The sequence below is a fragment of the Aotus nancymaae genome, unplaced genomic scaffold, assembly GCF_030222135.1.
Source record: "Aotus nancymaae isolate 86718 unplaced genomic scaffold, 86718_ANA_hifiasm-v0.15.2.pri h1tg000022l_1, whole genome shotgun sequence".
In the NCBI taxonomy this organism is placed as follows: Eukaryota; Metazoa; Chordata; class Mammalia; order Primates; family Aotidae; genus Aotus; species Aotus nancymaae.
In genome coordinates this window covers 44,800,667-44,824,978 of record NW_026988435.1, presented here as the reverse complement: position 1 = coordinate 44,824,978, position 24,312 = coordinate 44,800,667, and the positions used below count along the sequence as shown (strand labels likewise).

Here is a 24,312-nt window from a genome sequence, read left to right as displayed (position 1 = left end):
CTGGGCTTCATCTGCCAGGTTTGCCCTGCCCAGTGCCAGAGGCCACCCTGTCCCCACTAGGGGGTGTGTCCAGAGCCCCAACCAGAAGCAGCGCCCCCCTGCCAAGGCACCTCGAAAGGCAGAGCCACAGGGACGGGGCTGCGTCACCCAGGTAGGGCAGCTTTGACCCTAAATTCCCATGGACCCCGCCAAGCACCCACACACTCATATCCACACATGACTGCTTGGCTTTCCTGCCACTTCTGGTCCCCTGGCTCTCCATCCTGTCCGTGCAGGCAGGAGTTTTAATCCCTGATTCTGAAGCCTGTCCCAGGCACTTTTCTCCAGAGTCCCTGCTGGGTGGACTCACATCTCCCTTCTGCTTCTGGGGTGCAGCCGGGTCCCTGGTTGAGAACTCAGCCCTGTCCTGACCCCCCTTGCTGGGTTCCCCTCGGAGCCAGAGTCTTGCCTGGCCCCCCCATATCAAGGCCCATACGACCTAGAACCCTCTGTGCCCTAGCATGCATCCTGAGCCCTGCACCCAAGCGTATATCCTAAGCCCTCTGTGCCCTGGTGTGCATCCTGAGCCCTGCGCCTGAGTGTGTGTCCTGAGCCCTCTGCACCCTGGCATGCATCCTGAGCCCTGCGCCTGAGCGTGTGTCCTGAGCCTGGCTCTCCCAGCCTTACGCTCTGCATGACGGTCCCACACTCGCTCCAGCCGGCCTCCAGGAGCACGTGTGTGCCATTGCTGCGGCTCACGTTGCAGGAGGGGTGGCTCAGATACAGCGAGGACTCAGGGATGGATTCCTGCTGCAGGAAGCGCTTCTGGATGGTGACAACCACCTTTTCGATCTCACAGAGCACCCTGACTGCTCCGGTCAGGTTCAGCCGTTGGGGCAGGCCCTGGGGGGTGGGGCTGGTGCCTTGCACAAAGGCAGCCTCGGTCCCCGCTGCGGTGAGGGGCCTCTCTGGGCTGGTGGCACTCTCGCTGCCAGCAGAGTCACCTGCAAGGCACAAGGAGGAACAGGGAAAGAGTGGCTCTGTGTTTAGGGTTGGCATGGAGGGGAGGGAGTAAGGAGCAGAGTGGAGCTGCCCTGCACTCTGCGGCAGCCACACCTGGGAACTGCATGTTCCAGCCACAACCACACACACACATGCACACACGCCACATACGCATGCACACACACATGCACACACACATGCACACAGACACACTAAGTCCACTAAGGCCCCTCTTAACAGGAAAAGTGCTGGCTGGAAAGAGTGGCCGAGAGGAAACAGTCCCCTTGTCGCTTGTCCACGGCTGCGTGTTTCACACGTCAGTCGTTCAGCATCTGCACGTTCACACCTCATGTACAATGGATATCAGAGCCAGCACTTGGAGAGATAAAGCACCGCCCAGAAGCCTGGACACGTATGAAAGAATGGGAAGGAGCATGCACACACATGCACACACGCACGTACACATGCGTCACACGCACACATGTGCCCACATCTCACACACACAGCAAACTTGCCCAGGACATAAAAATACGACCTCATAGGGACAAGAAGCCCTTTGCACGTGAATGTCCTTAAAAAACCCGATGATGAGACAACATTCCAGAAAAAAATGATGACGTTACCTTCACAGCGTCTCTCAGAATATTGCACAGAGAAGTCGGCGGCGCCTCCCTCGCAGCCACAAGTGAAAGACCCGACGGTGTTTCGGCAGGCTGTCCCCGGCAAACAGTCATCCTCCTTCCTTTCACACTCGTCGTAATCTGCACAACATTTAGAACACAAAACACGAACACCCCTGGGGCTTGCAGGCTCCCAGCAGCCTCTTGGGGGTGACGGCGGGGGGCGGCGGGGGCGTGTTGTGCATCTCACAGACAAAGCTGGAAACTCCAGCCAGAGCAGTCCACAGTGAAGCTCGCCAATTCTGGAAGAGTATGGGAGGCTTCCTGCTGCTGGGGCCGGGAGTGGGCTAGGGATGTCTGCAGGGCTGTTCTGGAAGGAGGAGTCTGGCCCAAGGCTGGGGTGGGGGGTGGGCATCTGGGCAGAGCAGAGCCATCCCTTCAGTTCCAGGAAGTGACCAGGAGATACCCAGGCCCCGAGACCCACCTTGGTCCAGCCCAAGGCACCCAGGCTGTAAGCCCAACCCCAGGCAAAAGGCCCTCAGGCTGTTTGTCTTTCACCATGACACTCAGTTGCTTACTGACAGCAAAATAGGTTTACTGCAGAACATGGATAAGAACCAGAAAAGCATGGCCAGGGGCGTGTTGGCATGTGGGCCTACTTCCTTCCGGCCCTTTAAAATGCAGGCACGCTCTGAGAGCACAGCTCGCCTCTGCCACCAACTAGCGGCATGCAAATCCACAAGCCTGGATTCCCATGTTTGCACAACAACCTGGGGCAGGGCCACGTGGTAACTTAGCACCTTCACTGTCACCAGACCAGCTGGCGATTTCCAACTCTTTGGCTTTTAAAGTAACGCTGAAGATGAACATCTTTGTATTTAAACTACAGTCCAAGCTGAGACTAAATTCATTAGGACAGAGTCATTAGAGGTAATGTTTCAGAATCAAAGTGGATGGCCACTTTGAAAGCACTTGGCTTATATCACCAAATTAGTTTCCAGGAAGCGTGAGCACATCCTCCTCCCCCCGGTAATCTGTGTAAACACCTGCCTCACTACACTTTCACCAGGAAAAAGAAAAGACCCTTTTTGCAGTTTGATGGGCAAAAAGTGCAACGCGTTTTAATGGGGAAGGCTTTGGTCACCACATCTGTGTGGGTCGCTTGTGTTTCTTCTTTTACACCTCATCTGTGTAGCTCTTTCGCGCATTTATCCATCAGGATCTTAGCATTTACCATCTATCTGTATGATCTCTCTATATATTGGGGATGTCAATACGTCATCAAATTATTGAAAGTTTTTTTGTTTACTTTGCTTTAAAATTGTGCGTTTATTTTGATTTATCCCTGCACGTAGTCGGTATCTCATCCTTTTCCTCTGAAAATCGTATTTCCTTTAGGAAGTCCTTCTTATTTTAAACATCAGAAAGATATTAATCTTCAATTTTTAAAAAGTCTTTGGTTTCTGATACATGTATCTATAAGCCATTCATCATTTATGTTCAAGTATGATAAGAGAAAAGAGTGCACGTGGTCTTTTTCTCCCTGCTTTTCTTGTTAATTATTTTTACTGGGATCTCCCTGGGAACCGTGCTTGGGAGAAAGTCTGGCTGCAGAGAGGGACACGTCTGCCTTCTGTCCATGGAAACAGGCAGCCGAGGAGCGGCAGACCTGAAAAGAAAACAGCACCCCCGGGAATCTGCAGATTCACCTGAAGATGTTTTCAACACGTCAACCGCAAACGTTATCATCATAATAAGAGGGAGGGACAGAGATGTCCCTCTATTTCACATGTTCATCTAATTCCGGGGAGGAAGGGCCACCACACAGCCTCTTTCAGAAGTGCAGGGTCGTGGCTGCCGCTGGTTTGGGAGCATGGGAGGGGCCGTCCCAGCCTCCCGTACCCTGTATGTAGGTGTCTCCTCTGATCACCTCCAGCAGAGGCGCGGTCTGGAAAGCGGTGAGGAATGCAGAGGACACCTCCTGGACATCCAGGTCTGCGATGATCAGCAAGTCAAACTCCACCACGACGCTGCCGTTGGTGACACCAATGACTTCCATCCTGACCCCGCCGGCGTCCACGTGCTGACGCAGGGCAGCTGGCAGGGAGCCCCACACCTGTGGGGGAAGAGGCCATGTGAGGGGATCTCCACGCTGAGAGAAAACAGGTGCCTGTCCCAAGGCGGCTCCTCCTGGGAGTCTGCCCAGAAGCTGGGCTGGCCCGTGGCACAAAGGTCAAAGCCACAGGCTGGTTCTGGGCCCTTTCCCATCTGCCGTGTTTTCAAGCCCAGCACAAATGCTTGGGAGCATCTCTGATACGGGAAGAGCCCTTGCTTTCCCATAAACCAGCAAATGGCTTCAGAAAGACACCTGTGAGTAGAGGATGGGACTTGGGGCACAGGCAGAGACCCTTCCTCATGGGGCTTAAAATTTGCTGGGGGCTCACAAGGGCTTTTAGACCCTCATACTCCTGTTTTGAAGCCACAGAGGGCGGGGGGCTGAGTGCGGGGTGGTGTGGAGGGAGGCCATCTCTGCTGCTTTCTCTGGAACAGCCCCTTTGCTCCTGGCACTGCAGAACATGCCCCCTTTCATCCTCCCTCCCTGCCTGTCCCCAGACTGCTTCCCATGAGCATTTCCACCAACCCTATCAGGACAGTGGGTTCCTGACCCTGAACGGCCTGCTTTCTACTCTGTCCCTTCGGGCAGAGTCACACACCAGACACTCTATGATTCCATGCTGACCCATCATGGTTAAAGCACCCAGAAAGGCAAACAATCTTGTAATGAGCGTCAACCATCCACAGTGCGAATCTCCTATGGAAGGGGCTCCCCCAGGGGTTGTCCTCACAGGTGCGGTGGCCCAAGGCCCGGGTCACGGACTCACCTCCCGGCCTCTGAGTCACCAAGGGGAACAGATCCATCGTCCCTCTCAGGGACCTTGGACTCCAGGGAGACCCCAGCTGCCCTTGGGTGGCACGGGCAGATGACTGTTTCCATGATCATCTTCACAATCAGTTCTTCCCTCTCTTTTTCTCTCAGGGGAGTCTGTCATAGTCTTGGACTAATGTCACTTTCAGCTGCATTTCAAATCAACCTCTAAGCAAAGTTCCAGGCCCCTTGCGAGGAAGTGGCGAGGAGCCAGGGACCGAGGCACGCAGACACTACCTCCTGGACATCCACGTCTGCGGTTACCAGCAAGTGAAACCCCGAAATGTCTCTTAACATCCTACTTCTGTGATTAAGTTGTATAAGTATTTGCTGTCCTGAAATTCTAGGCAAACAGAAAAACAGCAACCCCAAAAATGGGCAAAGGAGGAAATGGCTCAAAGAGGAAACATTAATCAAGAAACTCGGGAAGGAAAGGCAGCCGCCTCGTTTGACCACTAGAACCTGGTGGAAGGATTCAGCGTTTGTCGTTTAATATTGTAATTACTATTCAACCTTATCAATCAAACCACATTATTAATCAAGCCATATTATTAGTCAAACTGTCAACAACTCTTGAATGCACGCACCGGGAGCTGGGAATGAGCTAAACCACCGGGACTGTTCCGGAAGGCGGCGGGATCTTTTCATCCATGGGTGAAGTGCTGGGGGTTCCAGCCTTGCTATGATGTTACCACAGCAGACCACTAGGTGGCGGTGTCAAACCCTCTCTATGCTGAGTCTTAAACTCCCAGACTCAGGGAAAGCTACGATGTGAGATTTCAGGCAAACGAAATCACTAGATTATGACAAGGGCACTCCCTATAGCTCAAAAAGTCCGTAAGAATGCATGTCAGTAAATGGTAACAGATAGACTCCCAGAGAATGTGGAGGGGATGGCAGGGAATGATGCAGGAAAGAGCAGGAAAAGAACTTTGGTTGAGGAAGGACATTGCAGCAATATTTATTTATTTATTTATTTAATTTAAACAGCATTTCACTCTTGTTGCCCAGGCTGGAGTGCAATGGCACGATCTCAGCTCATCACAACCTCCGCCTCCGGGGTTCAACTGATCCTCCTGCCTCAGCCTCCCCAGTAGCTGGGATTACAGGCGTGTACCACCACACCCGGCTAATTTTGTATTTTTAGTAGAGATGGGGTTTCTCCATGTGGGTCAGGCTGGTCTTGAACTCCTGACCTCAGGTGACCCGCCCACCTCGGCCTCCCAGAGTGCTGAGATTACAGGTGTGAGCCCCCGCGCCCGGCCCCACAGTACTATTTATAACAGAATGGGGGAGCCACCCAGTGCCTGTCAGTGAATAAATGGATGAGCCTGCATGATAAGGTTGCACCCTAGCCATAAGAAGAAATGCAGGAGAATCGCTTGAACCCGGGAGGCAGAGGTTGTGGTAAGCCAAGATCACACCATTGCACTCCAGCCTAGACAACTACAGCGGAACTCCATCTCAAAAAAATAAATACAGAAATAGTGCTGACACATGTTGCCACGTGGATGACACCCGAAAACCTCATTTTAACTGAAAGAAGCCAGACACAAAAGTCACATATTGCACAGTTCTATTTCTTTGAAGTGTTCACAGTGGGCATATCCATAGAGACAGAAAGCAGATTCGTGGTTACCAGGGGCTAGAGGAAGTAGCGAGAGGGAGTGACTTCCTTTTTTTTTCTTTTTTTTTTTTTTTTGAGATGGAGTCTTGCTCTGTTGCCCAGGCTGGAGTGCAATGGTAAGATCTCAGCTCACTGCAACCTTTGCCTCCCGAGTTCAAGCAATTCTCCTGCCTCAGCCTCCTGAGTAGCTGGGATTACAGGCGTGTACCACCGTGCCCGGCTAATTTTTGTATTTTTAGTGGAGATGGGGTTTCATCATGTTGGTCAGGCTGATCTCAAATGCCTGACCTTAAGTGATCCACCTGCCTTAGCCTCCCCAATTGCTTGGATTACAGGTGTGAGCCACCGTGCCCAGCTGGGAATAACCTCTAATGGGTGTGAGATTTCTTTTTGGGTGATAAAAATGTTCTGGAATTAGTTAGTAGTGATGGTTGCACAATTTTGCAAAACAGTCTAAACTACTGAACTCTACAGTTTAAAAGTGAAGATTTTATGGTCTATGAAATAGACCTCATTTTTTAAAGGCTTTAAAAAAAAAAAAAAAAAGGACGGAATTTCTGCTTCATAGGTTCCACAACTAACAGGTTTCACTGGACAGAAAATTATGTGAAGCAAGGATGTGGCAGAGGAAGGGTCGTGTCTGCTGACTGTGTCTTTGCCAGGGAGGATCCAGGGATACTCAGAGAGCCAGGCCAGAGTTTAAAGTCCTGGCTTCCTTCAGAAATGAGGAGTTCATAGGACCTACAAGTCAAATTCCTAGTTGGATGAAACTAGAATTCTTTTTTTTTTTTTTTTTTAGACAAGGTCTCACTCTGTCTCCCAGGCTGGAGTGCAGTGGCACGATCTCGGCTTACTACAACCTCTGCCTCCCAGGTTCAAGAGATTCTCCTGTCTTAGCCTCCCAAGTAGCTGGAATCACAGGCATGCGCCACCAGGACTGGCTAATTTTTGTATTTTTTTGGTGGAGATGGGGTTTTACCATGTTGCCCAGGCTGGTCTCGAACCCCTGAGCTCAGGCAATACACCGCCTCTGACTCCCAAAGTGCTAGGATTACAGACATGAGCCACGGCACCTGGCCTAGAATTCAATCAGCCTTCCACCCCTTCCCTCCTGAAAGGAATTAAGGGCTGATATCGCCAACTCACCGTCCTGAAGAATAGTTCTAGGAAATGTTGATACTCCTGGCTGCTTGCATTACCAAAGGATTCTGAGTACCCGACATTTGCGATTCTGACCTTTCCAGTGAGCTTCCGGGCCGCTGCAGGATGGAGGATAAGCACATTTGGAATTGGCGATGTATTTGATAACAGACTATCAATTCAGTCTTAAAAAGCGTATTTTCACATCCGGGAAGAACATCACACCAAGGCTGGGCTGTGCTCTAGAAGGAAGGAATAGTGCCGGGGGCCCAGGGAGACAGCCCATCAGATTCAGGAGGACACAGGACAAAGCCTGAGCCCAGTGAGAGAAACTTCCAGAGCCAGCTCAGCCCCTGCAACTCTCCCCACAACACACACACAGCCTTCCTTCCTTGCTGCCGTTACCCATGCCGGGGTGTTCAAACAATTTACCAGCAAGCTGGAGTGACTTAGAGCACGTGGAGGCACCATTAAATAACTTTGCCAGGGCCACAGGTGCAAACTGGGCTGTCCCAGGTACACCAGGACTCAGGACCCTGGCCAGGTCTCTGCTCAGTGCCCATATGGCCACAGGGTGCCCAGGGGCCTTGTTTAGAGCCAGCCCTTCTTCCTCCCCCAGCAGCTCCACCTCCCCTGGTCTATGGGCAATCCCTGTTTCGGTATCACCTGTTCCATCTGAATCTTTTCCCTCCATGGAGGGCTTCTAGGAGTATGTGGTACATAAACGTGGCCCAGGAATGTCACCACCCCATCCTGGCCTTGGCATGGCAGCCACGCCAGTGTTCAGTCAGTCCCTCTAGATATTTGCGAAGCACCTGCAATGTGCCAGAGGCATTCTAGACAGTGAAGGAGAAAGACACAGCTCTCCTCTCAGGGGCTTAGAGTCCATCTCCCCAGAGTTTCTCACTCAGGCTCAAGACAAACCACAGAGCCATTCTGCTCTGCATTCCTGGGCCAGCCCCAAACTTGCTGCCCCTGAGGGCCTCTGCTTCAGTCTCCACGGCTGGCATGGGCAGCCCAGTCTGAAAGCCATCAGCAGCAGGACAGGTGCACAGGTGAGAGCAGGTGTAGACTTGTCTGCAGGCTCGGGGTCCCACATGCAGCCTGTCCCTTCCAGAGCAGCTGAAACCTTTGGAGGCCCAGCTCCGGCTCTCAGATGCCAGGGCCACCGTGCCTGACCACCCAGCCAGCACTGATCTCCCTCCTCTCAGGCTGGTCGTGAACTTGCACAATTAACGCCATGCACTCCATCTGCTGTATAACTTCCCAGGCCATGGCTGACCAGTGCTTTAAAGCACATACACAGACGTTCTCGACTCTTATTGCTGCCTCCCATTAGGCCATCTTACACCTCCCTCAAGGAGCGTGCACCCCACTGCACAGGCCACTGCTGTCAACGCTTGGGAAGCTGCCTGCGGTGTAGCAACCAACCTGCAACCTCACACACGCCCTTGACTATTCAGGAAAGGTACGCAGAAGAAAATACCCAGGTGGCAACGCTAATGGAAAAAAATAGGAATTTCATCCAAATACGTGTAACATTGTCACTGCTCAGCTCAACAGCAGAGTCTCTGTTTGATTCGTTATGGCTCGATTCTTTACTTTGTGGCCCCGGGCTCTGGCTCCAGCAGGCTGCTCACAGATCATCTGTGTGCCTGTTGATTATCTGTTGATGTCCTTCCTGAAAGCCAAGTCCTTTGAGACTGTTGAGATCAGAGGGAATGGGTGCAGCTCAACAGACGGGCACCGCACATGTCTTCTGTGCTGCATCCCCATGAGGACACGTGCGAGCCCGCACCCGCAGCCTCCAGGCACAGTGTGCAGCCCTCTGCCTGTGCCCAAAGGCTGCCTAATGCCTTTTCCTGAATAAGCTGCCTCCTACCTGGATGTTCTTGCGTGCCTGCTGAGGATGAAGCTGGCCGGATACCCCTAAGCTGAGAGGAACAATGACACCTAGCAGCCCACAAACAAATCCAGCTCTCTTAAGTCTTAACCCACTGAAAGTCTTTTTCGGGCCTTTTATTCCTCTCTTTAAAAACAAGTGGAAGCCCATTACCTGTCCTCACTTTCAGACGAGTTCTGGCTCCTTCTTTCCCACATGCTTTGGCCACGATCTCCACCAGGTGCAAGACCCCAGGCTCCAGCCCCGACAGGGTCACACTCGTGTTCCAGGTCTCTAGGACCACAGTGGGGCTCCATGCAGAAGTCAGAGTGAGTTGGAAGGCAGAGCCCAGAGCGAGACCCGTCTCCCACGCCAGGTGGAAACCTGTGCTGCTCACACTGGAGACCACGATCCTCCCAATGGAGACGGGAACTGGGAAGTGGAATACAAACAGCAAAATTAAAATCAAGTCATTCCTAGGAGAAAGGAGAAAAGAAGCCTCCCCAATACCAAAAATCCAATTCATCACCATGGGGACATGAGTGATTTGCAGGTGGTGACTGCCAGGGTAAGTCTTGTGATGGGTGAGTCAGATCCTGTACAAAGCTCCCGAGCTTGGGCTTCCTGGGACTGCACCCCTGCCCCTCCTCAGGATGATAGCAAATGGCTTCTGGTTTTGTTTTCTTTCAGCAGATGGTTCATATACATCCCTGAAGCCCCTGGATTTCCCAAAATGAAGGCCTCTTGAGAAGGTTCTTGGTGGATCCTCAGATGGACTGTCCATCCTTGACCCTTGGGTGGATTTACCCAGGGTCCACCTAAGGGTCAGGATTGGTAACAGTGCTGGCCAGAGAGCCATTCTTACAGGAAGACCCCAGGTCCCTTGGAAATACTGACTTACAGGGGCTTAAGAATTTAGTCTTGACCATGTTGGAATACAATTAGAGAACTTAGTATTTTGACGTACCAAGACCTATTTTAAGTTTAATATTCTACCTTTGCAAAAACTTTAATTAAAGATGTTATTAAAAAAAAAAAAAAGATTTAGTCTTGGAGCCTGTACTGCTTAGCAGAGGAAATGCATGGATGGAGATCACTTTTAACAGTTAATTTGGGTGAAATCCAGAGGCAGGCTATCTCTGCAAGCTCACAGGACTGTCATGGCCGAGACCCAGTTCCTGCACTCATCTGCTGTGAATCTCCTGAGATGTCACCTAGGGGCTTGGTGATGGCTAAATATTCTACAGGTAACATGGAACTGCTGGGGGTTACAGTAGGACAAGGGGTGCAAAACAGCTAAGGGGGTGCAGGAACCCTGGATGTGTAGAGCAGAGGGGGGCACGAAACACTTATGGGGTAAAAAAAAACTGGGTGTGCAGAAAAGCTGACAATGCAGAGCATCTGTGAGGGTGCAAAACATCTGGGGGGAAGAACAGCTAGGGAAGTACAGAACAGCTGTGGGGGCAGAACAGCTGAGGGTGCATGAAGCAGCTGGGGAGTCACAGGGCAGCTGGGGAGATACAGAGCAACTGGGGAGATACAAAACAGCTGGGGAGGTGCAGAACAGCCGGGGAGACGCAGAACAGCCGGGGAGACGCAGAACAGCCGGGGAGACGCAGAACAGCCGGGGAGACGCAGAACAGGTGGGGAGACGCAGAATAGCCGGGGAGACGCAGAACAGCCGGGGAGACGCAGAACAGGTGGGGAGACGCAGAACAGCCGGGGAGACGCAGAACAGCCGGGGAGACGCAGAACAGCCGGGGAGACGCAGAACAGGTGGGGAGACGCAGAACAGGTGGGGAGACGCAGAACAGGTGGGAGTACAGAAAAGCCAGGGGTGCAGAAAGGTTGGGGCGCAGCACACGTTGGCGTGCAGAGCAGCTGCCGGGCTGCAGAACACTTGAGAGGGTGACGGAACAGCCGAGGGGTGTGGAACAGTGCAGATGCAGCACAGCTATGGGCATGCAGCAATACTGCGGGGTGCAGAGTTGTTGTGGGGTGTCATCACACTGATCAGGGCTGGGGAGGCTGGGGCACAGCCCTGCTAGGAGGCAGGACAGCTGGGGTGGCCAACACCTCAGGGGATGGCTCCAGTACCTAATGTGACAAGTAAGCCCAAAGACTGCTCCTGAGGCAGACCTCTGCCCCAGCTGCTGCAAACAGGGAGTCCTATGAGGTGGGAGGAGAGGGCTGGGACAGGTGAGAAGACCAAGCTGCCTTCCTAATTCGACCAGAAACCATCTGCTGGACACCCCTGTTTCCTTATGCACAAGATGAGGATGCCGCCTGAGCCAGGCTAGCAGCCTGTGCCTCCACAGCTGCAGGAGATATGCCACCCGAGGCTCACATAGGCTGCATGGCCCCTCTTGGTCCTGGGCCCCAGCATGCACCATTGGAGGAACTCACCACAGGCAGGGCTCTCCAGAGGTGTAAGGGTGGGGGTCAATGGCAGGTCTGCAGAGCTGGAGGGTCCACTGTCCTCATTTTGCAGCCACGTGGGATTCAGAAGTGTTTCCCAGGTGGGACGGGTGGCATGCCATACGATGTGGCCAGTGGGGTCCTTGGTAGGGGAAGGCCAGGAGGATGGCTCCATGGTGGAGTTTCCCAGTAACTGTTCAGGGAGGGCCAGTGGGCCATCTGTGGCCCCAGGAGGGAAGTTGTGGGTTGACCCAGGAGTCTTGGGGGAGGAGGTGGTGCTCGCCTGGCTGGTGCTCGCCTGGCTGGGACTTGCCTGGCTGGTGCTCCCCTGGCTGGTGCTCCCCTGGCTGGGACTCGCCTGGCTGGTGCTCCCCTGGCTGGTGCTCCCCTGGCTGGTGCTCCCCTGGCTGGGACTCGCCTGGCTGGTGCTCCCCTGGCTGGTGCTCCCCTGGCTGGTGCTACCCTGGCTGGTGCTCCCCTGGCTGGTGCTCGCCTGGCTGGGGTTTGCCTGGCTGGTGCTACCCTGGCTGGGGTTTGCCTGACTGGTGCTCCCCTGACTGGTGCTCCCCTGACTGGTGCTCCCCTGACTGGGGCTCGCCTGGCTGGGGCTCCCCTGGCTGGTGCTACCCTGGCTGGTGCTCGCCTGGCTGGGGCTCCCCTGGCTGGGGCTCCCCTGGCTGGAGTTCGCCTGGCTCCCCTGGTCCATCCCCAAACCTGGGACAGTGCTGGGCGCCTCCTGCTCCATGCCTTTTCCTGTGTTGTTCCTGTCATACCCAACCACACTGCTGTCCCCTCTCCTGGGTGGGGGCCTTGGGGTCCAGGCCTGGCCTGCTGCCAGGGTGCCCCGAAGGTGCCCAGGGCTGGGTGACAAGGTGAAGTTCTCTAAGCCGAGGGCTGTTGTTCCCATGCCAAGAGCTGGGACCGTGACCCCTGTTGCCGCAGACAGCCCACCGCCCGTGGGGCTCACCAGGTCACCTGCCAAGACACATCCACTGTCAGAGCCTGCTGCATCCTGCCCACGGCCCGCAGGACAGACAGCTCTGCATCCCACGTGGACCTGGGCAGGGAGGCAGGCGGGCTCAGCCGGCGTTGAGGAGTGTTTCACTGGCCAGTGTTTACAGGCTCCCTGGGGCTCCCTGAAGGCAAGTCACACATTTCCACCGGATAAATGAGGAAACTGAAGCTGAGGGTGAGGGATCCACCTGGCAGGGGGCTACAAAACCCCGACTTGAATGCAGGGCTTGGTTCTCACAAGCCTCAGATTAATCCATCAGGACTTTGGGAAAATGGGACAACTTCCCCCAGATTTGTGCTCAGTGTGGGACTTGGTGCTGCCATTGGCTTGCAGGACATTAGGCAAATAAGAAACACAGGGGAAGTCAGGCTTGGGATGTTAGGAAGCGGTCAGCACACACAGCGGCTAAGGAATATTCTCCCAGGGAACAGGCCTCAGCTGCTGACTTCCAGCTAAAAAGGCCTCCTCAGGGGCTGGCAAGCCGGTGTCTGGGGGCCTCTGCCACGCCCGCATCCGGGCAGACATTGCTAATCAGGCACTGCATTTTAGGTCTGCACGTGGCCTCCTCCTGCTGCTCAACTCAGCACCCCAGGTATCCCCAACCCACCCATCAGGACTGGCCCACAGAAAAGACGTGGGGCTGATACAGCAGGTCTAGAGTTCAGGGGCCCCCCTCGTGACTTCCGTGGACCCAAGGAACTTGGCCTTCACGGACCCCTGTGCCCCTCCACTTAAAAATCTATCAAAAATTACACTTTATAATGGCATTTGGATAGAGATGAGTGTCATCCAGGCTGGATTCATTGTTTTATGTATATTTACTATCTTTCTATTAATTTCTCTTCTGGTTTTAAAAGAGATTGAAATGAAACATTTCTGTGAGCCCCTAACATTACCATAGGTCCTCGGCACTGCGCCTGATGGAGGATCGGACCTTGCCTCACCCCCAGATCCCCACGCAGGGGGCCTTCCCAGAGTTGGCGGAGTAGGGGAGAATACACACCCTCACAGATCCGGCCCACGCGGGAGGGCATGGCGTCCCTGGCTGTGAGGCACTGGCAGGTGTATGAGCCCTCCAGATTGATGCACCAGGCAGCCGGCGAGCAATCGTGCTCCACGCTGTCCACACACTCGTCCCAGTCTGCCGGGGGAGACACAAGGTAAGACCCAGGAGAAAATGGCCAGAGGGATCAGAAGACAGACCCATGCTGGAAGGAGTTCTTCCTGGCCATCTTTGCAGTGAATGGTCGGAGCAGGGGCACTTTTGGGGCAGAGGTGGGGCATCCGTCCAACACCCTCGTGACAGCTATGGCCTGCCTGTGCCTACCTTCACATTGGTTGGCTAATTTGGGGGCAAAGATTAGGAAATGTTGGTTCCTTTGGGTGATATTAGCATCCACAGGTGTGCATATATCTCTCTCTTATTTATTCTCTGTTTCCACACCCAAAAACTTGAAATGCTTTCTCCTCTCTTTGATGTGCCCACATTCTCCAATACTTAGTGTCTCAACCAAGAAACAGAAAAATGACTGAGCCGGTGGGGGGGGTCCACCTGAGTCTAGCATGAACTCGCCGTGCCACTTTAGACCACCCAGGTGTCTCAACGGGTGTGCACTTCCTCCTGTGCCCCAAAGACATGGGAAGTCATGTCACTGGGGGGCCTGCCTGGGGGAATGTCGGCGGGGAGGACAATGCAGTTCCCATGGGGGTGACTGAGCTGAGGTCATCGGGGCGGGCCCTGCGAGATGGTGACAGTGCCTTCTGTGAGTGCTTCTGCAAAGCAGCAGGTGGAGGTGCCCAGGAACCAACCCATGCCCAGACTGCCAGAGAAGCTCCAACTCAGTTGGAATTTAAGCCATGACGCGGGACCAGTTCGGTTGCATGCAAAGAAACCCCTGCCGCTGAGAGCTCAGAGGCTCGTTTCACCGTTTTTCCTGTTGTGCTGCTTTCTGTCTCCACAGAGGCAGCTTCCCTGGAGAACAACACTCAGCACAGCTGCCACAACAGCTGTGCCACCACGCTGGCATGGCCCAGAGGCTGCCTTGCCATCAGAACACTGCTGGTGCCAGCCCACACCTCTTCCTGGGGTGCCACTCAACCCCCAGCCTACAGGTACCTCTCCTGGGGGTGCTCCGGGTTGGGGCTGGAGCATAGGCTGGCTGGGCTGCAGTCCACGGAGGACAGCAGAGGCACCAGGCAAGACGCTGGCTCAAACCACCAAGCACCTGGTGTCTATTTTGGTGCGTGGTGATTCACCTAGCCTTCACTCCCCCGTCCCCCCAGGCAGCTCCCAAGCAAGCTCAGAGGAAGGCGCTGACAGCTGTATTTAGTCTTGCATTAAGCCTTGAGGCTTGCCGGCCCTGTAGTTCAGAGGAAGAGGCAGGTGTGGGAGCAGAAGAGCTGGCAGTGAGCCTCTGCACCCTCCCAGGCTGGCCAGGCGTGGGCATAGAGGGGGCGGGAGCCCAGGGCAGGATGCTGCACGCTCTTCCCACTGGCCCTTCAGCTGGGACAAGGGCTGAGCCCTCTCCTGGAGTGGTGGGGGCAGCTGCTCCAGAGGCTCCCAGCCCAGGTGCCCCTCCTGAGCTGGCCCCACCCACAACAACAAGCAGGAGAGGGTCTGGGAGCAGGTAGAGACCCCAGACTCCCTGGGCCACCGTGTCCCAGCAAGGCGTAGGCTCCTAAGTAGGACCATGAGCTGTCATTCAGGGCCCAGGGTGTTCTCTGGAAGTGGTGCCCCTCAGACTCTCCTGGGGGCATGTGTCAGATTCACACTGGGAGAAAGAGGGCACAGAGCACCTGGGCCTAATGCCACTGCGAATGGGTGCTGGACAAACCGCGGTGCCCACGAGCCTAAGGAAAGGAAGCAGCCTGCAGTAGGTGAGCCTGGCCAGCAGGCGAGGGGGACGCCAACAGCCCCAGGCCAGGACCCTCGCTCACGGCCCTTCTCCCACTCTACAGAGGGGCTGGAAAGGCCTGGCACAGTGGCGAGGCTGGTGGGAGCAGGTGGCCAACTGGAAGCTTTGGGGAGTTCAGCTCAATCTGCTCTGACTGGCCCCAGGAGAAGCGGTGTGATTCCAGGGTCCCAGAAGACCCACACGGCCTCTCACCCAGAAGGATGCCAGCGGGGATCCCACTCCTCTGGCCAAGGTCGGTGCAGAGGGTTCACAGCGGTGCCTCCTAGAAGCCCAGTGATGGCCCTCACTCTAGGACAAACAGGCACGGTATGAGAATCTCTCCTGAGAATGGGAGAGAGGAGGAGCAGGGGCCGTGCTGTTAGGAGCAAGAGATTGAATGGGAGTGATGTGAGGGCCAGAGAGAGGAGCCCTGAGAGGAGGAAGGACCAGTGGGAACCCAAGGGTTGCTAGGGGACCTTCCTAGGTGAGCTCTCAGCGAAGATATGAAAGTTAATCCTGGAAGAGAGTTAACCCTGCATGCTGGAGGAACATCAGAAATGCCCTGTCACCATGCACAGGTGCTGGGCCAACCCACGCGGGCACTGTCCCTTGTTACCCCACCGCCACAGGAGGGGACATGGTGCTGAAATCTTCTCATTTCACAGAGGAGCATCCCGAGGCCCAGAAAGAGGAAGTCATCTGTGCAGCGTTGCATAGTGAGTGAGTGTCAGAGCTGGGATTCCAACCCATTCCACCGCCTCCTATGAGGCAGTGAGCAGGAGGCATGGCTGCGCTGAGGGTTCGGCTCATAGGCACAGGGGCCTCCCAGCGTGGGACCTACCCTCCTGGGGAAAGACTGGACACGTGGCCACCTACACAGTTCACCATGACTGGCTCAGGGAACCCCAGGCCCCAGGATGGATGGCCTAAGGGTAAAGATAAGGTCATGACAATCTGACTCCTGCACGGGCCGCGGCCCTCCTCACCCACGGGCAGTGCGGGCTCCTGAATGACTCAGGGAAGCTCCAGTTGTGCCAACGACAGTGTTTCCATGTGGGCCACAGTGCAAATGCCTTTTCTTCTTCCAAGGAGCTTGGTTTTTTCTTGGTTTTTTTTGCAGCGTGGTATCGAATGTCTTCTGCAGGTCCTCACCGTGAAGGTGGGGCTCTCGGGGAGGGGTGGGAGTCCCCCTGTAAGCTGGGCTCGGGCCTCACGCTGCTTCCCCAGGTAGGGGCGGTGCCCAGGGTTGCTCCCCCAGCCCTGGAGTCTGAAGACATCAGTGGTGACGGAGCCAAAAGACAGCAGAGGCAGGGCTGTCTCCCCAGCCACGCACAGAGCAAGGCGTGACCACTGCTGGCCACACAGCCAACCCCACAGCTCAGGGACTGGCCGGCAGCAGCACCTCAGCTCTGAAAGTTGTAGGAAGCAGCCCACAGCCTGCGAGGACCCTGACGGGCAAGAGCCTGCCCAAGGAGCTTAACACCTTCTGCGGGGCCACTGGAACTGCATGGGGAATGGGTGATGGGAATACTTAAGACAGAGCATCCAGTCCTCAGGATACAAGACATGAGCCTCCCGTGGCTGCCATCTCGAACACCACTAGCTGGGGGGCCTGAAACGACACAGATGATGTATTCCCGCCATTCCAGAAGCTGGAAGTCCAAACTCAAGGTGTCGGCTGGGCTGCCCTCCCTCTGGGTGCCAGCAAAGGAGCTTTCCTGAGCCTCTTCCGGCGGCCTATCTCGTGGCTCCACGAGTCCTCAGCTTGTGACTGCATCGCTCCAATCTTGTGCCCTGTGTCTCTGTCTCCACCTCTTGTCTCATAAAAAGACACTTGTCACTGGACTTCAGGCCCACCCCAAATCCAACGGCAGGAGGGCCTCATCTTGACATCCTCACCTTAATCATATCTGCAAAGACCCTTATTCCAAATAAGGTCACATTCTGAAATTCCAAGTGAACATATCTTTTTGGAGGGGCCACCATTCAACCCATGACATCCCTGCTGTCCAAGTTCTCATTTGGCAGGGTTCCAGCACCGCCTGAGCCCTGGTCCCAGAGGACAGGAGGAGGGAGGCAGGGAGGTGTGGAGGACGGGCTGGGCTGCATCCGTCTGAAGGCTGAATCCCTCTGAAGGTTGGATCACGGGGTCACACGCTGAGCACCCTGCTGAGGGTATAACTGTGGACCCCACCCTCAGGCCCTACCCTGCAGCCCAGCTAGGTGGGGTCTTACTAGGTACAAGGGCCATTGCAGTATGTCCATCCTTAGGGGTTGCCAAGTGAACAGGGTGACCCCCAGGCCGAGGTTTCCAGGCACGATTTCGAAGCACAGACATCCCCCAACCCACATCCCTAGTTCTTCCCAGCACCTCCTGGTGGGGGAAGTTTGGGACAGCAAGCAAGCATATGGCTAAGCTCCAAGACCCAGCACCCCAGGATACGCCCACTCCACAGACTGAGCCCAGAACTGGAGCTTGTGGATCTAGACACTGCGTATGGCCTCACAGCGAGGAGAGAGCTTTGTGCCTGCTGTGGGATGGCAAAACCCTGGTCTCCGTGCCTCTCTGTGTCTCTCTTTATCTCTGTCTTTTCGGCTGTCCTCTGTCTATGACCTCCTGCTTCAAGGCAACACCAAGCAAAATGAAATAACACACAGGGTAATGAAATAGACCCACAGAGGCTGGGCACAGTGGCTCACACCTATAATCCCAGAACTTTGGGAGGCTAAGGTGGGAGGATCATCTGAGCTGGCCAACATGGTGAGACCATCCTGGCCAACAGGGTGGAACCGTGTCTCTACTAAAAATACAAAAATTAGCCAGGCGTGGTGGTGGGCGCCTGCAATTCCAGCTACTTGCAAGGCTGAGACAGGAGAATCACTTGAACCCAGGAGGCGGAGGTTGCAGTGAGCTGAGATCATGCCATTGCATTCCAGCCTGGGTAACAAGAGCAAAACTCTGTCTCAAAAAAAAGAAAGAAAAAAAAATAGACCCACAGGTGGGCAATTGCACAGCTGCCCAGAAGTGCTGGGGGGCCCTGACCACAGACACAGTGAACTCCTGTCCCTTTCCCCTGAGGGGACCCTCCAGCCCCATTTCATTCAGTGTCCTGGGCTGACCGGTGAGACGCAGGTGGGCTGGTTGTTCAGGGCTACTGCCCCAGCCCCTGGTTCTGGTGGAGGAAGCTAGAATAAGGATTTGCATTTCTTTACCCTTTGAAATAAAGGAAAGACTGACTCAAATAAAGTCGCCAAGAGCACTTGTGAGCTGGAGGGCAGCAGGCAGCAGAGCGGGCAGACAGACTGTACCTTGCACGAGTGTCCCCTGCTGGTCAATCTGGAACACCGTGCTTGCCAGCAGGGGCTGGAGCATGGGGGCCAGTGTGGAGACACTCACAGGAACACTGGGGTCCTGCACGGTGAGCCTGAGCCTCACGGCCACGCTTCCCGCCTGGAGAGACACGATCTGCATCCTCAGTTTCCCACTTCGGTACAAGTCAGACACCACCGGCGGGAAGGAGCTCTCAACCTAGCCAGGAAGAGGCAACAGCTACTCAGACAGGGCAGACATCCATGCACGTCTTCACGACCGTTAAGCAGGGTTCCAGGCATGACCGATGGATGGCGCATGGACCGGTTTGTCTCCTCTACAATCAGCAGGAGGCCTCTCAGAGCAAGCAGAGAGCCTCCTGTTCACAGCACCTGAGCTGAGCTTTCCCTGGGACGGCCGGGCCTGGCCTAGTGTGTGCTGGAGACTCACAGTGACCACTGCAATCAAGCTCCCAGTCGTGGAGCATCAGATGAACAATCCCCTCTTGAATGTCCTGAGAACTGGTGTGAAGGTCACAGGTGTGAGTGTGCGAGAAAGACTACTGGATTGATTGATAGATGGATTGATAGATGGAGAGGCCTCACCAAGGAACAATGCCTATGGCCATTTGGAGCTGTCCCCTCACTAGGCTGTATCCTGCAGAAAACACACACACGGAGCCAGGTGCTCAGGACTGCCCATGCCCAAGCAAGGGAGATACCAGCCTGGTTCCCTGCCTTTCCTCAACCCCACACTTGCACACACAATGAGTTAACATTAAAAAAGAGGGGATGATCTGAAAACATGCAAAACTGGATTCCCCTGCAGGCAAATGTTGGGAAGCATCCTCTGTGGCTCTCCGGCATTTCTACGTACCTGGCAAGTAGAAGCACTAACTCCCCTTTTGTTCCAGAATATCCTTCCAAGGATGTTTGCATAGTGAACAGCCTTGAGAGGGAGAGATAGTGGCCCCTCCAGAGCAAAGGGCAGGCTTGTTACTGTCCAATGTAATAGATAATTTCTACTTCTGGAGCAAGTGCCTGCACCCATTATAAAAGATTCAGGTTCCCTAGGATCAGGGTTCCTCAGCTCAGGTGCAAACCCACTTTGGGTGCTTCATTCCCCTGGGCCCCTGTGCATCACCTCTGTGGGACTTGGGTGCAGGAAATGGCACAAAAGCACATGCATGCTGCCTGCTGTGCTGTGAGTGATACAGTCTTTTGTCTCTGACCCAGGAGTCTCATGTCTTCTGCCAGCATCCATGAAACTGTGGCAGACTCACTTGTGAGTTTGCAGGGAGGGTAAAACCTCAGACCTTATGTGATTCTTGGCAGCTTAGGAAGTCCCCCCTCTCTCCGATGCCCCATCTGTGGATAGATGGTGCTTCACACTGGCTCAATTCTCCCTGGCTGTCTGCTGATGTCTCCCTTTAGCCACGAGGGAGGAATGGATGCCGTGATTGTCGGTAAATGCTTCGCTAATGAAGCTACCCCAGAGCTGGAAGACAGAGCCCTCAGACAGAAGCTTCCACAGAAAACCCAGCAGTAGGATTAAGTGGTGTAGACCATTTGAATAAAGGCACATATTTTAAAGATGGACGGCCCCAGTACCTGGATTAAGTACCGAATGAAAGCAAGGGGAAGCTTTTGAAAAATTAATTTGCGTTTGGCCTCCCCGGAAGCTGAAATAACATGTATTTTTGCCACAATCCCAGCGGAAGAGCTGGGCAGGAATTAACGGCTTCTGTTTGATGGCCTCACTCAAAACACCCAAGAAAAGGTTTCTGTGTCTGCATCGTGGCTTTACCTCGTGAAGCAGTTGTCTAGAAAAGTCCTGGTACTCCACGCTGCTGCGGTCACGTAACTGCTCCGTCAAGTTTCGGTTTATGATCTTTATTGTGACTTCAAATACCTGGGCTTCTGAGACAGACAGTGAAACAAATCAGCCTGTGGTCAAAAGTCACACACTTTTCTGTTAATGTTTTCCGTGAAGCCTATTCTTTGGCGGGGAATTTTTTTTAATAGAGTGAGGCATGAATCTTAGATTGAGGTACCCTAATTGGGGGAAATAAATGTAAGAAAACACACACTTTCACCTCCAGGGCAGAGGCATCCCAGGAGGGAGGTACAAACGTCACACACAGGTCACACCCACAGGACCTGGGATTCAACCAGCACACAGAGGGCCCTTTCCTGTGGGGTGGATGCAGCTTTCCTTTGCCCTGTTCACAATCACAGGGCCCAGCGGGTACTCACATGGGGCCCTTACTCAGGCCTCCAACATCAGAGTGACCAACAGATTCCAATCTGCCCAGGGACGTCCCAGAATTGAGCTCTGAAAGTCCTGCCTTTCAAGAACGTGCTCTGTGACAGTCAAACTGGTAGGCTTGCTCACTTACAAGGGAGGTTGCCTTATTTTGGGACATAAACAAAGATGGAAAAAAGGTTCAAGATGGGACACGGGAATATTCGTCTCTCATTACTAAGAGGAAACCCAGCATGCACAACCCAAGAGCCGGCGGGCACAGGAGCAGACCGGCCACAATTCTGCACATTTCTCTGTTATCTAACAGCCACCCACAGCTGTGCCCCACCCTGGCTCTCTCCCAGCTGGTAAGCTATGGGCCATGAGAGTGTGTCACCTATGCACGCCACACTTAAGGCCGCAGAAGTGCCATCAATGTTGTATGTTGTATGTTTCCCAGTTGGGTCCCCTGCGGATCTGCTGTCTTAGCAAGAGGGAGGAGCACCCGTTGTGTCCTCCGATTCTCAGGCCCCGACAAATCGCAGAGCACTGTGGACAGGCGGCCTCCTCCAGGGCCCTGGGAATTGGACTCCCCGGAGGCTTTGGGCATGAGCTGCCACCGTAACACCTGCTGCCTCCCGGCATCACAGGCTCATGACAAGGAGAAATTAGACAAGGTGGAATAAGACAAGGCCTTTAAAGCAAATTGAGCTGCTTTAAAAAGGCTCTACAAAAAAAAAAAAAAAAAAAGGCATTTGTATAATATGGAAAAGGAAAGAAAAGGCTGGGATGTGGGATAGGTTGGTAATTCAAGAGTCTTCTAGAGTCTTCCAAATTATTTGTGCCTGGTGTTGGGATGTAAGTTTTTTCCTGAGGGCAAGGGGTTGGTGGGGTGGGGAGGGAGCTGCTCAAGTGATCCCTGAGTTTCCTCCTGCAGTCACTTGAGCCTGGAGTTTGAGACCAGCCTGAGCAACTTGGCAAGACTCCATCTTTATGAAAAATTAAATAATTAGCCAGGCATGGTGGTGTGTGCCTGTGGTCCCACCTACAAGGGAGGCTGAGGTGGGAGGATCACAGGGTCACTTGACGGCAAGGGGTCGAGGCTGCAGTGAGCTGTGAGCACACCACTGCACTCCAGTCTGGGTGACAGAGCAAGATCCTGTCTCAAAAAGAAAAAGAGTTTCCTCCTGGCACAAATCTGGTGGGCACTGCATTCACTCTACATGCATCACGTGGAAGCGAGGCGTGAAAATGACAGCAATGCTCCTCTCGGGGAGGGAACTCAGACGGCCTCAGCGCCGCAGGGTAAGCACGACAGGGTCCTGATCTGCCTGCCAGGAGCTGCCACCTTCTGCTTCATTATTACAATTTTATTTCTTTGTTTCCCTCTAGCTGATGCCTTATTGGTGCTTCTGAGTCCCCATGCCGTCCCCTCTCACGGCAGAGTGAGCCCTGAACAGGACGAGACGTAGGGAAGCGAGGGAGCCCGGGAAGGTACCAGTGGGCCAGTGCAATGCGGGGCAGGCTGTGGGACAGCTAGGAGGGGACGGAGGAAATGCAGAAATATCCGTGACTACTGGTGCCCTGGTTATAGGAAAACGACACAGAGCGCTAGAGCCACAGGACTGGGATAGAGGAAGGCAAGCTTGCGAGCTAACGTGGGTCTCTGGCTGGTGGCCTTACCGGTCTTGACGGTCAGCGTGGTGGAGACGTCTGCCCCGCACCCCTGGTAGCCGGTCTTCACCCTGTAGAGCACCCCAGCCTCCAACCCAGACACCGCCAGTGCCAGGCCCCGTGTCCTGGTGCTCCTGAGCAACGCCTCACCCCGGTAAACCCGGACATAGAAAGTGCGGTTCTGCGTAGAATTCAAACGCCATGATACTTGAAAACTGCCACCGGTGACGTTGAGGATCATGTAGTCACTGAGTGGAGGGCAATCTGTGAAAGCACAGAAAGAGAAGACGAGCACAGGGTCAGCGAGGGCAGCTTTGTCTTCTGAAGCAACTGACGCAGCCTCGTCTCAGCTTGGTTCTCACCGACCTATTGATCAAGTTGACCCATGCAGGACAAGACTTGCTTTTTTTTTTTTAACCAATTATAAATGAAACCCATTCATTCAAAACAGAGGCATCGATCTTCTCTCTCTCCAGGCTTCTGAGTAACTTTGGAAGGTAGTTCAGGATTGCACTCGGTGACGGGGATATCTGAGATGAAATGGAGAAGCCAGAGGTCTGAGCTGAAAGCGTGGCCCCTCGATCACTGAGACACGTTAGAGGGTGGGGGTCATCCAAGTGTGCCTCGGTCTACACCGGGAACAGCATTGAGTCGTGGGGCTCTTTGAGGTCCAGAATCTGTGGTTACTACAAGGTCAGAACGCTCTCTCTCTCGGGACCCGTCAGCAGTCATCGCACAGAAAACATTTGTAGCGATGGCCCCGACAGCGTGAGGTTTCAGTGCCACATCTGCAGATACTCCCTTGCCAGCCTGTCCCAGGGCCCCGGGCCACTCTGATTCATGACAAGCACTTGATCATTTGCACAAGAACTTCTGCACTGGGCTGACTCATCACGCAGTAAACAATGGCCCCATCAGGAAGCAGGACTCAGAAATCAGGCTGAGTTTCCTTTATCGCCATTTTTATGCTTTCCTATTGAAATCCATGCCTTAGGGAGCAAAGCTCTGATGTACCAACCTATATATATTCTGGTGCTCAAATAGCACTGAAGCTCTTTTTTGGTTGAAAAAATTCTGGCTGTACAGCAAGTATCTGGACAGTAAGAATTATATAAACACTAGATGCCCCCAGGCTGGCCACCGACATTTTCACATCAGAAGGTAAGTTCTCTAAAAACAAACTATGAGGAACTTTTAAAAATGTAGTTTGCAAAACCATGGTAAAGAAAATAATAATTTTATCATGTGTGTCTTCCCAAAGCCTTTTATGTAAGGATTGATAGGATATATGCTTTCCATTATCATGAAAAAATTCTGTTTTTAGACACATGTATCTGCTTTCTCTCAATAACAAATTAAAAAAAGAGAAAACCAACACAATCCAGCAAATTTCCCTTTTTGCTTTCGCTGTCAAGAGGCTCAGAATCCAGTGTAGTGCCCAGTCACCACCAGGCGAGATGGCCCTGCTGTCTCCTCCTTCCAACCCGAGACTACGCTGCCTCTTTTGAATCTCGGTCCCTGTGAAGGTGAGCTTTTCCAATGAAAACCCTGCCACTCCACCTCCCAGTAGATGGGCATCCA

At 53.9% G+C, this 24,312-nt stretch overlaps 1 protein-coding gene across 1 annotated transcript in view; it reads right to left on the bottom strand.

Moving 5' to 3' along the window:
• The window catches only part of UMODL1 (uromodulin like 1), a 71,045-nt gene that overhangs the window by 20,186 nt on the left and 26,547 nt on the right, over positions 1-24,312 (bottom strand). Inside the window, exons 7-17 of the mRNA XM_064379984.1 lie at positions 22,741-22,995; positions 20,620-20,732; positions 18,813-19,032; positions 13,613-13,750; positions 12,193-12,569; positions 11,583-12,042; positions 9,351-9,608; positions 7,301-7,413; positions 3,504-3,717; positions 1,605-1,742; positions 667-983 (exon numbers count right to left, since the gene is read on the bottom strand). Coding sequence (XP_064236054.1) covers positions 667-983; positions 1,605-1,742; positions 3,504-3,717; positions 7,301-7,413; positions 9,351-9,608; positions 11,583-12,042; positions 12,193-12,569; positions 13,613-13,750; positions 18,813-19,032; positions 20,620-20,732; positions 22,741-22,995 — 2,603 coding nt within the window. The remainder of the gene's footprint in view (positions 1-666; positions 984-1,604; positions 1,743-3,503; positions 3,718-7,300; positions 7,414-9,350; positions 9,609-11,582; positions 12,043-12,192; positions 12,570-13,612; positions 13,751-18,812; positions 19,033-20,619; positions 20,733-22,740; positions 22,996-24,312) is intronic.